This window comes from Macadamia integrifolia, chromosome 11 (genome assembly GCF_013358625.1).
Source record: "Macadamia integrifolia cultivar HAES 741 chromosome 11, SCU_Mint_v3, whole genome shotgun sequence".
Lineage (NCBI taxonomy): Eukaryota > Viridiplantae > Streptophyta > Magnoliopsida > Proteales > Proteaceae > Macadamia > Macadamia integrifolia.
In genome coordinates this window covers 29,772,722-29,787,231 of record NC_056567.1, presented here as the reverse complement: position 1 = coordinate 29,787,231, position 14,510 = coordinate 29,772,722, and the positions used below count along the sequence as shown (strand labels likewise).

Below are 14,510 nucleotides of genomic sequence, written 5' to 3'. Positions count from 1 at the left end.
ACCAGACATAGTCATGATATTGTTTAGATGTAATTTGTGTTTTACATTTTAGATGGCAGGTGAAATTTAATAACCAATTCACTTTTCTTCCCCTCAATTTCACCAAATGGAGCCATAGTGTTCCTTTCTTTTGCATTTTTCCTATCTAGATGAATAAAAGCATATTGACTATTGTGGAAGGGAGACATCGTCAGTATTCCTTGGCTTTAAATGTAGGCAAATTAGTAGAAAAAAATTGAAGGAGCAGGGCACATTCTAGCATAATTCAGTTTGATGTATTGAAAAACTGTGATGATGATGAATAGGTGCAATCCCAAAAATGAAACAAGCATACAGATAATTAAAACTGTAAAATCCCAGATCAGATGCAACTTTGCCTGAAACCATTTACTAAGATTACAGTACCTGATAGGACAAAGGACATACAGGGAAAGGATAAACAACCTCAGCCGCTGTGTGTGTTAGAATTTTACCGATCCAAGGAGGCTAGCCTGAAGGATCAGAAGTGAGCTATTTTATGCCAAACAAGTGACAATTCATAAATAAGAAACAATCCAAGGAATCACGAATGTGTATCAAAATCCAAATAGCCTACAATGGCAATTCGCAACAAAAAATGCAGCACAAGTAGCTTCAAACATCCACACACGAGGAGCATTTCTAGGATGCTAGAGACTACATCACAGGGTACAAGATACTGCAAGCCTGCCCGAGAGAGGGACCTGGAAATGTTGGTTACTTGACTACTACTTTTCTTGGACAGCTGAACCTTTGATGCACACAAATCCTAACATACTGTGTGAACAAACTTGGATGCAGCTGAGCTTCAAACATGATTCCAATGACACTCTTTCTGTGTCGCAGTATAAGTTTGTGTCACTGACTGACAAACTCTGTGTCATCGTCCTTTTTACCTCTCCAAAGCACTATTTGCCCATTCTTGAACAAGATGGGAACACAAGCCACCAAATCCTGAATTTATAGGATTCATAGATTAGTCACCAATTAAAGTCTGGGATCAATGATCTCTTACTAAAACTTAAAAATGAGTAGATGGAAGTATGACAATCGGAACATATGGATTTGCCTTACCCTTAGCTTCACACCAATCTTCTTGCAGTCACTTGTATCTACATAGGTGCAATCTAACCTGACAACCTCTTCAGTCTTAAAGGCCTCTCTTACTCTTGGTACTACGTTCACATATACTCCGTTTCTTGCTGCATGACCCAAAAATGAGAAAATAAAATAACAATCCATCTTTTCTGACACAGATTATGGTATCAAGCTATACACACACACACACACATGCACGCTTGGGGTTATGAAGGAGAGAGAGAGAGAGAGAGAGAGAGAGAGAGAGAGAATCAACAAAAGCCATTATTCAATTAATCAATCAGACACTCCAACCCACTTACTGAGTTTTATCAAGGGGGGAGAATTCAATCCTTTGTTTCTCATTTCTTTAGTTTCCTCAAATGTCAAGCCATCAGCCACATTTTTCACAAGTCTTGGATAGATTGGAGCCAATGGCTTCCACAGCATCAAAGGGATAACAGGCCTGTTATTGGGATCATAATTACGACCACGGAATAAAAGGAGGATATTTATGTTCCGGTAGATGATCTTCCCTCCAGTTTTATCCTACAGAAAATCTACACAACAATCAACAATAGCATTCTCAAAAAACCACGAGAGAATAGCAATATAGAAGAAGGATTTAATAGTCATGATTCAACCTCAAAGTGAAAGCAAACATTATCCATGTCAAGAGTAGGCACTCCCAAACACTTGATCCTTACTGCTTCAGCTCTCTTCCAATGGTTGTGGATGTCATCCAACATGTTGTGTGTAATTCCCCCCTTCCCTACCACCAAACCATGACATAAATGATTCAGTTATCATTAAAGAAAAACAGAACAAGGATTACTGCAACCAAGTTCAACCTGTTGCTGGATTCACAAACATTGTTCAAATAGAAAATGATTGTACATATTTTATCAAATAATTATTCCTGGACCTAGTACATCACCATATGTGTTGATCCACTAGGAAAACTGGCAGCTAGCACTAGCAGTCGCATAACTTGGAACAAGTTCAATTAAATGCAGCTGAAATGTTTCAACTCATTCTCTGTGAACCACTGGGAACTGGGAAGTAATCAAAATAACCATTTCTGCAATTTTCAATGTTTGCAAATAGATCAAATGGTACAGAGAGTAGACATGGACTCTGAACTCATTGTTTGGATGGCTAATTAAGAAAACTATGTCCTTCATGAGCAATCATAAAATATCATGCAGCAGCAACTTAAGATAAACATTTATGCCAGAAATCTACTCAGCATATTGAAAGTTGAAACCAAAACGCTAGAGTTATCTGGTTCCATTCTGATCACATTTTACTGCAAGAAATGTATTAGGAGATGAAAATACCGCTCTAAGGCAGGCAACGACGATCACGATAACATCTCCATCGAAGAGGTAGAGAGATAAATATATAGAACACCAACAACTATTTCCAGACATTAACAATAAAAAAATCTCTAATTTGAGTTCCACATCAAAATTAAGAAGTGATTTTAAAATCAAAAGCATAAAACGCAAAATTTTGGATTTCTAATTTATTTCTTCAAACAAACAGTAACGGAGTAAGCCAAAAGGAATCACCTAAATTGATCTGTCGGGCACAATCGTTGTGCCGATACCGCTCTACAAGATCTTCGATTTCTTCTTCGGTAAGGGGATCCCCAAGCACCGCATTTCGCTCTTCCAAAACTTTCTCTTGATCTACTGGTAGTTCCACCGGAGCAGAAGTCCCGTTCCATTTGCGTTCAAGACGCCCAGGACCAAAAGGAGAGAACCTAGGGGGTTCTCGAAACCCTATCGGTTGGATCGACGGATCACTTTCAGAGTATGAGTATCTGAAATCAAAGGGAAGGTCAGATTGAATAGGAAACTTATGATCGTTAACAGAATCTAGTGTTCTCGAAGGACTCTTTGGCTTTGAAGTTACAGTTTTGGGAGAAGGGGAGAAGGGAGGGTCATAGATGTCGTCGTCAGTTGGAGTTGAAGAATGGTTTATAGAACGAAAGTTGAAGAGTAACAAAGAACTAGGAACTGATAGAGGAGATGAGAGGTTTAGGTTTGAGAACTGGGAGCCAGAAGCTGAAAAACGCCATGAAAAGAGCTTCAGCATCTGCTGCAGTGTAAGTCGCAGGTGAAGTGCATATGCACAAGTTTCAGAAGGCAAGTTTGTTCTTGGGCACTGTTTGCTTGAAATTGAAAGACTTGAAAGTCAGCTTAGTTAAGGCTGTGTTTGTTATGCATTTTTGGAATATATTTTGAGTCTAGAACGCATTTTGTAATCTATTGATTCTTGCTTCAAAGTACATTCTAGACCCAAAATCCATTTTGAGAAAGCAAATCAGTGACAGCCTAAAAAATGAGCAAAAATAGCTAAGAGTGAAATAAAAGATTTTTGCAACGCCACATCCGTCGCAAAAACATCATCTACACTAAGTGCAGTGATGCACTGAGCATCGGATGGCTGAGAATACCTCGGTGCACGTGCCCAAATGCTCTCAGCCATTCGATGCTCATTGCATCACTGCACTCACTGCAGAGAATAATCACTCCACCCCGTCACATAAATAACATATGAAAATTATTTTGAATCCAAGATTGCGAGAGTGTGAGGGTTTTTTTTTTTTTTTTTTGTTACCCCGAATATTATCTGGGACTCGGGGGAGCCCCTAAGATATTATTAATAAAATAGAAAGAGAATACAAGGGGGGACATAACCTGCCTTACCCCAACCCAACCAGAAGCACTCGCACTCTTAAAGCACAACCAAAAACCCAAAGGAACAAAAATTACATTCAAAATATCGGCCACCCAACTTTATCTTCACTAATGATTTGGCTAAGGTCTCTAGGAAGAGTTCGGGCACCAAGAAAAATTGAATTTGTAGTTGAAGCACATGCCAAGTTCGCCAACCAATCTGCTGCTCTATTACTCTTTAAAAAAGAAAAAGAGATTCGAGCTCGAAGAGTGTCACATAGAGTCAACATCTGAAACCAATACCAACAACTCCATAGATCACAGAACCTATTTGATACTGAGTTCACAATCAAAGTAGAATCGGAGCTAATAGAAAAATCTGAGAAACTCATATCCATACATAACCTTAAACCATCTCTCAAAACACACAACTCATCCACAGAATTAGAACAAATACCATAGAAACTAGAGAAAGCTGCAAGAACCGTGCCATCCTTATTTATGATGAGTCCTCATCCTCCACTAATACCAAGATTTCCTTTGCTTACACCATCTACATTTAATTTGACTGATGTCGCAGGGGGAAGCCAGAACGTAGGAATTTGAGCTCTTTATCTCAACATGGGAGGATTAATATTGAAGACCTGCAAAATAATATTCTCTCTCATAGATGGAAACTTACAAAACTTAGATGGAAGAGGCATCTCATGCACCCATCTTTTCAGTCTTTCAATGATCAATCCAGATGTGTGAGCACCCTCCCCATGCCTTCAGTTGTTCATTTCTCGCCACAACTCCCATACTATTAGTAATGGTAATAAACCTTTTATCAAGTCACAAGCACCCTGAAGTCCAACCTTGGATTGCCAAAATAAAATTCTACTCTTAATGTCATGGGTTGGAATCCACATCGAATAATCTTCCAAAATAATACAAAACCTTTGTTACCATCCCACCCAACATCAGGCAATGAGTGGACTTTCTCTCCAAGGGCTCCTTCAACAAAGACACTTGGAAACTAAAGGGATACCAATATTCATTAGTAAGTCATCTGTTGGGATGTTACCATTGAAAATTTGCCAAGAGAAAAAACCAATCTTAGATGGAAGAGAGCGATTCCACAACCATTTAGAATACAATACCGTATTAAAATGAGTACGAACCACACTCCAAGCAGACTTAGTAGAGAACCTACCATCTGGAGATGGCATCCACTTCAATTGGTCCTCTCTGGTTGATTATTTGACATTGCAAACTAAAATATTATCTCTAATATGTTGAGAATCAATTACACCCAACATATCCTAATTCCAAACACCTTCAGCATTAATTACCTCATTTACTTGGGTATTCAGGTTTAAACATTCATAAATATGGTGGTTATAGTCTTATAGAGTAGTGACTAGTACTTTTAAGGTAATTTTGATCAAAAGATTGTGAATGACAATATTTCACACATACATAAATAAAGGAGACGAGTAAATAAGAAAAATTCTCTCCAATACCAACCATTTACCTCATAACCATCCTATGGTTGGGCCAACTTCCACACATCCTCCAAGTGTTAGGATGTATATCCAAGTTGAACGCCCAAATCCTTGGAAAGGAGCTTGATACAATTTGGAATGATACCAACAAAGTGGTCTATTATATTGACACTCACAAAACCCTTTAGCTGCACCACGGACCAGTGAATCTCTCCATTTCTTTTTCTTAATACCAGGAAAGACCATGCAACACACATGAACCAAAAATGATATGTAACCATGAAAACTATTGAACCTTGTGGCAGTGACCCTAGAGGCATATGATCAAGTGCCAACTGAGCTACACCTTCGGACTGCTTATACTTATTTTGCGCCATTAAAAAGGAAAAAAAAAAAAATTCCAACATACGATATTTAAGGATGGTGTACATCAAAACTAACGCTCCGTTATTACAAAAAGAAAGCAACCCTAGTTACATCCCTTGCCTATATTGGATATTTAAGGAAGCAAACCTGGATTTGGCTCTTCTTAGCACCCATTGCCCAAATAGCCCATAGTTAACTGGGTGAGCACCGCATGGTGAGATGATCCAGCGGTTTGAAAAAGGCACAAAAATCAAGGTGCTGACAAAGGCTTCCAAGAACAAGGCGTTAAGAATCATTGGATCATTGCCTTGCCACATGGTGCTCGTTTAGATAGCTATGGGCAAGACCTAGGCAATGGGCACTAAGGAGAGGAGCCGGATCCAACAACCCTAGTTACATCCCTTGCCTAGTTACATTTTTTGGTAATAATGGAAAGTACTAGTCTACATAGGCAAGGCATGTGGTTTCAATCTGTACTGTACTAGGCTACATACTCACTTGTACAAACTTAAGGCTGGTTACCCTTTCAGTTCTCAGAACCTAGACAAAGATTTTCTGCACATTAGACCACAAATTTCCCGTGTCGTGATGCAGATGTATCATTTTCCGGATTAAAAAAAAAAAAAAAGGATTTTAATAGATATTCAACCAAAAAAAAAGGATTTCAAATAGAATGGAATGGTTAAGCTTTCTTAACCAGGTACAATCAATTTCAAGAGCTCTTCAGCCTCTCTCAACCTTCGCTCAGTGCTCTCTCTTAAAGCCAGAGGGCGAGCAGTCCTACATCAGTAATAGAGTTTTCATCAATTGAATGCATAAACAAGAGGAAGTACTTATTTTTTTTCTGGCCAAATGGCATTAACTATACTCAGATTTCACACATAATCAGAGGATTTCCAACAATCAAAAGAAAATGAATAGCATGATGAAATGAACAAAAGGAAAAACAGAATACTTCTCCATTGACTGACCTCTTCTCATTACTTGCTTTCCTCTTGAGATCCTCAGCAAGGCTATATAGTCTCTTTAAGAGAGCAGGGAGTCTGTGTACAGCATCAAGGCCTTTCTGTGTTGAGAACAATTTCTTTAAAATCTCAGAGGCAATGAAATATCCTTCCTCCTTGTTCCTACAGAAAAAATTGAAGTGACAAAAGGGGCAATAATTAATGAATGAAAATTATATGGTATGTGACCAAAACATAACAGATGAACTAACCTCAGCAACTCCCAGAGGATTGTTTCCACAGATCCATGCCTATCAGTTAGCACGTCAGCCAAATGTGGGTAATGGGCAAGGTTTCTGAGTGTTGAAAGCGCATACTTTAGAATCTCTTGATCAGGGACACTACGGCTGACTGAGCGAATCAGCTTCAATAGTGTGCCGATTGCACCAGCAGACACAAGCTTCTCACAACATTTCTGAGAATGTTTCGTAGCCACATCTGCACCCAAAAAAAATGGGGTGGAGGCACTAAAAACATAATTGTATATGTAGATTAAGCACAACAAGAAGAACACACTGCAGTTATTACTTCTTAAAATGAGTGTTGAAAATTTACACATTCTATCGGAAGCGTAAGACATCATAAATAAACCAACAAGAAATCCATATATTTTCAAAACTGTGTAGTAATTTTGTCGACGGTTCATAAAGAAAATATAAATTTGAAAGAAACTAAAAATATAAGTAATCAGTAGAATGTTTAGAAACATCATGACAAGTCATATAAGGCAACATTCAATTGTAGTTCTGTTAAGAAAACATGGAGTCAATAAAAAGGCTTATGGACTCAAATTTTATTTGTTGTTTTGCCAAGGTCAGCTGATAAATAAAATAGCCCATAGAAATAAAGATAACCAAATGGGAAGTAGAAAATAAAATGTGTGAGATTCTATCATATAATTATTACAATTCTATTTCTTAAGTGAGTAAGAATAAAAATTGAAATTTAAATTCCATTATTGTTCTGTTGTAAACAGAAATATTTATGGGTTCTGCCTGCATAACTGAAACAATTCCCCTTCTCTAAAAAAAAACTTCATTACCAAGAGGGAGATATTACCAAGAGTTGCACAAGTATGAAGAATGCTGCTGACACTTCTCATGTTCAATAGTTCTGAAAGTGCAGCTACAAGTCTATTTATAAGACGCAAGCTATCATCTACATTTGATGCAGAATTCTGCACTCTGATCCGCAAATCCTGTAACTGCTCTTTCGATTCTTTCCGTGCAAGGTACCCCTTCCAATATGACTGCCAAACTTAAAGGGGTTAAGCCAAGCAAATTTTGAGAGGAAAAATATGAACTTCAAGTAACAACAAAGTCTGTAAACCATACAAACCATTCAATGATTATATTTTATTTTTCCAACTGGAAAAAATAAGGATATTAAGTTGGAGGGCCACAGAAAGCAAGATCTTATTTTTATTTTACAACATTTATTCATGACTGAGACATGGAAGTACATTAAGCTACCTATGAACAGAAGCATAATGAGTAACAATTTGTGGTTCCAAGTTGACCAGTCCATTGAAACAAGCAAGTATTATATCCGACAGAAATACAAGTTGCAGCTTCACTGTCATGAAGTTCAAATAGGCTGGTCTTAAATATCTGGTTCATAGGTTAAGTACAAATATACATGAATGGTAATGATCCTGTTTGGTACTGTTTTATTCCTTTAAATCAGTACCATAACAAGAGCAAATTGAGCAAGACTCTACCCAATGAGTTAAATGTTAGTAGCTGCTAGTTAAATATCTTACTCACATGAGTGCACTTCTTGAATGTACCACATGCATTTCAAGTATCACGAAGTTGATTACACAGCCTTCTCAAATCACAATGTTCCATAATCTAATTGGTTGTTTAGTTTATTACTCTAGGTTCTATTACTTCAGTGCTCGTCAGTTATCACATCTTATACACTATAATTTTCAGTTCACTATATCTGACAATTGATGCCCTTGTGAAGTTAGGAAATCTCTAGCAACATACCCATAATAGTAAGAGGGAAGATATGGAAAGTTGAGTATTTAACTACAAAGAAATCTCTTTTATGTGTATGAAACAAAGTGGCAAAAGGATGAAACAATCCAACTGGAAGAAATTTGGTACATCCCATCTCTGTCTAGGTTCAAACTTCAAAATTACATGAAGTTAGCTTTAATTCAACCAAACTTCACCAAAGAATGCCAAGGAGAGAGAGAACATCCAAAACCATTAGCATAATGCAGAACTCTTTTCACAGCATGCATGGAAAGCTCCAGCTGAATAAATAATACCTATGATTAACAATTATATTTATTAAACAGCAGTAGTTTCATTATTTTCAAATGTTATTGATTATGCAATTTAATTTTAAATTACCTAAACGCATTTGTCAGGGTTCTATTATTTTTGGCACTAGAAAGCACCCACAATAAAATTTCTTGTATTCAGACAAATCTAAGGATAGTCAAAACATAATACAGATTGTAATATTGATCCAATATCTCAAAAAACAGCATATCTTAAAATAACTTATCTGGAAGCCATACTTGGATCACAACAACACGATGCCACTCCCTTCTCGCTACTTGTTTAGCAATCCACCGACGAACATGTGACTGAATAAGAATTGCTGCCCTTGTTCTGGATTTCATCTGTAGAACTCGCTTCCACCACCTTTGCAATTTCAGAACTGAATCCAATAAAATTTTCAATTCAGGGCTAAGGATGGTGTCTCTTGAGATCTCATCCATGCAAGAGGGATGCATGATCAAGTGATGACAAGAAGCACCTGCATTAAATCAGCTTTAGAGTACCACAACCATCCAAGCAAACAGGACCCATTCAAAGTAATAAATTAGCATCGAATTGAAAAAGAAAATTCCTCACAAACCTACAAGCCTCCTCCGATCAACCTGCCCTCTGACAAACCGTTGAATTTCAATGGCTGCATGCCTGTATTTCTGAAAATTCTTCAAGCACTTTAGGCATTGGAGGCAATTCTGGATCTTTATTATAGCATTCTTTTGATTTAGAAAATATCTCCTCACCAACCAACCACGCCAATGACTCTGGATTTGTTGCAGCAAACAATACCACCAAATATATGAACCTCTTTCATCACTGTTAATCATGTTCTTTCAGGGAAGAATTCTCTCTCAAAAAATTAAGCACAGAGTATATAAAGACTACTGCCTCGGAAGTTCATTCAACAAAGAAGAAAGCAGAAAATAAAGAAAACTCACTTGGATCAGAACAATCTGATGCCTCACTTTATTAACTTCTCGCCGAGCAACCCATCCACGAATATGGGACTGAATTATGATTGCCGACCTCATTGCAAGTTTACATTGTTGAAACACTGCCCGACAATTTAGATACCGAATCATACTCTGGATCTCAACTGTTGCTCTCCTCTGACACAAAAATCTTTTCCTCATGAACCAACCACGCCAACGACTCTGAATTTTGGTTGCGGCAATGCATTGATTGAAGAAAGAGGTATGCACGGTAAGTGCTCTCCAAGGCACCTGAATATTACCCTCTGAACTAATTTGGAGGTCCTTAACTACCAATTTGCCACCTATCAGCTTAGTCTGTCATTGAACCATGTTATTAAATTCAGACCTTGTTCATACAGGACTTATGACCAATCGCAACAGTGAGAGTGGAAGAGCTATAACCTCAAAACTGACCATGTTTTTACTCTGATGTCTTCGCTTGATCCAAGTCCTTGCTGCTTGCTGAATAAGCAACGCGGCCTTTCTCAACCTGATAAAGCTATATCTGTCAACTAAAAACTTAAAATACCTCTGAAACATAAGCGAATGTTCCTGCCATCCTGTCCAGGAAACTCAAAGAATCATGTACATGAAAATCTAAATAATAAGCAGAGAAACAAGTTTTGGAATAATTACAACTTGTCATATACCAAAAGGCTGCTGTTCAATGATGGAGGACTTGAAGGTTCCCATCTGCTTCACCACTAGCCAAGCCCGAATACCAGTTTGCAGCAAGGAAGCTGCAGACTTTGTTTTCAAAAACTTGTGGCGATCAATCGCTCCTCTGAACCAAGACTGCATGACTTTCGCAGCCCTTTCTGGGACAATTCATATAGTCCAACTCAATAGGAGAAGAATGTCAATTGCAAAAATTTCTTGCATGCTAATACAGGTTTCCTTTTTAAGAAAAAGAGTGGAAAATGGAACCCTAATTCTATGAAGCATTACTAGAAGCCTTCGTTTTTCCTCACAAAAGTAGATCAGACATCAAAAGAGAAAAATTATGAGAGAGCAGTTGTTAGAAGAGGCTAAAATATGAAGAGAAAGAAGGAAAAAGGGGAAAAAGAGAAGGGAAACTAATTTTTGATCAGGCCAATTTGGACGGAATCAAGGAACACGTTTCAAAATATAAATAGCAAAGAACAGATGTGGTTCACTGAATATCCATAGTTTGGAGTCAGCCAATCCAATAAACCAACAAACATGTCATTGAGATTTTGAATGAATTTAAAGCAAAGCTGGGAAACAAAGGTTCCCTAGTAAGATCAATTAGAGGAATATTTACATAATTCACCAGTGTTGCTGAGTGGGGGAAAGAAAAAGTATGGTTCAGGCATGGAGATCAATGGTCCTAAGTTCCAGCCACCAGCCCAACACATAAAAACCGGGGCAAAAGACAAGGAAAAAAGGAAAATGAAACTGGATTTTGAAATGTCTTTCATGCTGGCAGCCAGTGACCTAAGCAATCAGACTGCTGTACCAAAAACATTCAAAAAACCATTGCAATCAAAGATTCCAAGACAAGTTCCAATAGGACCTGGTGACCTAGAACATGGTTTCAGATACAAAGAAGTGCAAAAACAAACATAAAGTACGTTAGCACATCGACTCACTTTCGAAAAACTCCAGAAAACAGAGACATTTTACATAGATTACCTCTTTGAATCTCAGAGCTCTGTTTGTTAGCCACATCATCCACATGACACTCTACAGAAGAGGCAGCTAGTTTATGTACACAGCTGTTGTTTCGGTTAGCCATATCTTCCCACCAAGCCTGGATGGCTCTGAAAGTTTTCATAGAATCTGCTTTGACAAACACATGGAAGAATTAGACTATTGCAATAACCTCAATATAGTTTAGGGCAAATAAATCCTCAACATAGCAAAATCACACATCACTATCAAAATTTTCTAAATAGAAACCGTTGAACAAGTACCCAGTAAAATTATAATCGCTATATTAATCTACAGTTTTGGAGCCAGGGTTCCCAAAAAGTCAGGTCTTGCAGATTGCTAGGATTGAATTTGAAATCAGGGAGTGTAACCTGCATATGTCATGAAATGCATACAAAATAATGAAAAAGTTACCTCTACTACTATTTAGTTGGTGACTAATCCTTTCCCAATGCTCCAATCCTGTATACCACATCCATTAACATCTCATTTGACTTTCCATAATCTAAGCCCACTCGGTGGTACCCCTAAGTTCCCATAAAAGCATTCATTTATGATACTATCCTTTCCATTTACATGCATTGTGTTAATGTAGTATTTCATTTTCACCAAATTTCGAGCAATAAAGCATTGTTAGTCTTAAAGCCATCTTATACTATTTCACTACAGTGCTTGCGTAAATCACTCAGCACTCCATCAGCAAGACTTCATCCAATCTAGTTTAATTCTCTCACATAAAACCTCTACTTTTGTTTAAAATACAACCCATTCTGGGGATTTAGATTTTTCTAATTCTATAAAATGTAGTGGTAGGTGAAAACAAGATACTAAAGGAAATTTTACAACCTTCTCTATGACAAAGGTCAAGATAATCAAAGTACTTGAATCACTATGCTGATAAAATATAAACCACATAAGACTACAACAGTCAGACATCTACATCAATTCAATTGTTCATTAATTTAAGAAAGGCACATTTTACCGCAAAGAGAGAGAGAGAGAGAGAGAGAGAGAGAGAGAGAGAGAGAGAGAGAGAGAGAGAGTTAAGAAACGCACTTTAGCTGAATGGCATACATTTGTTAAAAATCTAAAATAAAGTTACTGGAAAAGTAAACAAAGGGAAAATCTTAACCTCTGTCCTCATCTGATCCTTTTTCTTTCACTAACTTTTCAGAATTCAAGAAACACTTCTCAAGACTTAAATGCTTCTTGTGTGTAGATTGACAATTGCATCCCAGGAGTTTATGAAGATTCAACATATCCTAAAAAGGAAAAAAATGTCTTAAGAGCAATTTCCTCACCTCAAAACCTCAAAACATCGCTTATCACAAAACTTCAAAATTACCATGCTTTTTTTGCCAATCAGTTGAGATGAAAGGAATACCAACAAAACTATCACACTACGTTCAGTACAGAGACCATTGTTTTCAAGAATGTCACTCGTTTGCAACACCTGTATATAATCAAATAGGACATATAACACCACATCAAGTATTTAATTATGGAATCATAAATTCATAGACTGGTAACTTCTTGAGGCCTTACCTCGGGAAAGTTTCCCGAGATTGATGTTAGCCTCTGCGATAAAATAAAGTTATGCATTGCATCCGTCTTATCAATTGATGACAAAATAGACTCTTCGTAATTGACATTTTGAATCCCCTGTTAACAAATGGCACAACTGGAAATTAGAAACCAAGAGTAAGAAGGTTTTTTTAGGGTGAATAGAGTAAGAATGTTATATATGCGAGAAACAGATCAAACGAAAAGAATGTTATATATGCGAGAAACAGATCAAACGAAAGACATTCCAGTTTCACCTTATGAAAAAAAGAACGATGGAGTTCTTTATGGAAGTAGTAATCAATTAAGCACCAAATGGCTTTACCATCAACCAAAGATTCAAAACCGTCAACTTTGACATCATACTTTTGACAAATGACCTGCAATGGTCATGGTAAAATACATTTATCGCCATAAGCAAATACTCACTAACTGGACCAACTAAACAAAATTCAACACATATGAACAATTCCAGAATATAAACTAGAATAGAAATTATAATGAAAAGAAGCAGCGGCAAAGAGTTCTAATAACAAAAAACTTCTATATCCTCAAGTTGTTTATTGCTTGCTTAGTGACTTCCTCCTTATCAACAAACTAATTAGTGCATCTGTATACCTATACAAAAAGGAATTTCAACCCCACAAAGAAAATTTCTAAATTTGCAATCATAGGACAGAATTCTCAACTTCCTTTGTCCCACAAAAGTGTTGGATTTGGCATTTTCTAGGTCCCAATTTTTTTTTCCATTACAATATAAAAAAGGAGCATACCCAGTGCACAAGGCTCCCGCCACTGCGAGGTCTGAGGAGGGTCATAATGTACGCAGCCTTACCCCTGCTTTGCAGGGAGGCTATTTCTCCATTACAATATCATATGCTTCAAAATTCTCTCACATGCCTGACTGGCCATACTACTGTTAACACGTTTAATGCATTAAAAGAGGGAAAGAGTAGGGATAATTTAATGTAGCAGTAGTAAATCTATAATGACTAATTTTGGAAGATTATTGAAAATTGTTTAAAGAATTAATGCAATAACAAACTCTCTTTAAAAAGCGTGGGATGTGGGGAATGAAATTATTCCAAGCTGATAAACTAACAGATGGGACTGTTCCCCATAAATGGTGATGAATCTGTTCCCATGCACTAATTAGTTGTTATATTTTTCTATTCTTTTGGTAATGAATTATTAATTCACCCAAAAAAAATAGTTGTTATATTTTCCTCAGTAAATGGAGCACACATTGTTAAGAGGATATACTAAAACAAATTATTATAAAAATTTGTAATTTGAGAGGGACGAAGGGAGGGAGGGAGAGAGAGAGAGAGAGAAATCTAAGTTTTTAACTTTTAAGTAGGGAAGG

The 14,510-nt window shown here is 37.1% G+C and overlaps 2 protein-coding genes across 4 annotated transcripts in view; both read right to left on the bottom strand.

Moving 5' to 3' along the window:
• Positions 1–497: 497 nt before the first annotated feature.
• Positions 498–3,279, bottom strand: LOC122093371 (CRS2-associated factor 2, mitochondrial-like). The gene is made up of 5 exons (XM_042663703.1): positions 2,670–3,279; positions 1,740–1,867; positions 1,419–1,644; positions 1,093–1,220; positions 498–972 (listed from the first exon to the last, which is right to left on the bottom strand). Exons 1-5 carry the CDS (start codon positions 3,196–3,198, stop codon positions 877–879), a joined length of 1,107 nt encoding a protein of 368 aa, XP_042519637.1. The 5' UTR covers positions 3,199–3,279; the 3' UTR covers positions 498–876.
• Positions 3,280–6,096: 2,817 nt separating this feature from the next.
• LOC122094408 (abnormal spindle-like microcephaly-associated protein homolog) overlaps positions 6,097–14,510 on the bottom strand; it is a 13,222-nt gene continuing 4,808 nt past the window's right edge. The window contains exons 8-21 of one of the 3 annotated variants that reach the window (XM_042665199.1): positions 13,402–13,524; positions 13,127–13,243; positions 12,927–13,034; positions 12,714–12,843; positions 11,564–11,710; positions 10,558–10,725; positions 10,310–10,467; positions 9,872–10,222; positions 9,520–9,697; positions 9,176–9,417; positions 7,699–7,888; positions 6,852–7,077; positions 6,607–6,762; positions 6,097–6,415 (exon numbers count right to left, since the gene is read on the bottom strand). In XM_042665199.1, the coding sequence (XP_042521133.1) occupies positions 6,328–6,415; positions 6,607–6,762; positions 6,852–7,077; positions 7,699–7,888; positions 9,176–9,417; positions 9,520–9,697; positions 9,872–10,222; positions 10,310–10,467; positions 10,558–10,725; positions 11,564–11,710; positions 12,714–12,843; positions 12,927–13,034; positions 13,127–13,243; positions 13,402–13,524 (2,382 nt within the window). In that variant the 3' untranslated portion in view covers positions 6,097–6,327. The remainder of the gene's footprint in view (positions 6,416–6,606; positions 6,763–6,851; positions 7,078–7,698; positions 7,889–9,175; positions 9,418–9,519; positions 9,698–9,871; positions 10,223–10,309; positions 10,468–10,557; positions 10,726–11,563; positions 11,711–12,713; positions 12,844–12,926; positions 13,035–13,126; positions 13,244–13,401; positions 13,525–14,510) is intronic. The other 2 variants (XM_042665201.1, XM_042665200.1) reach the window with 2 other exon arrangements.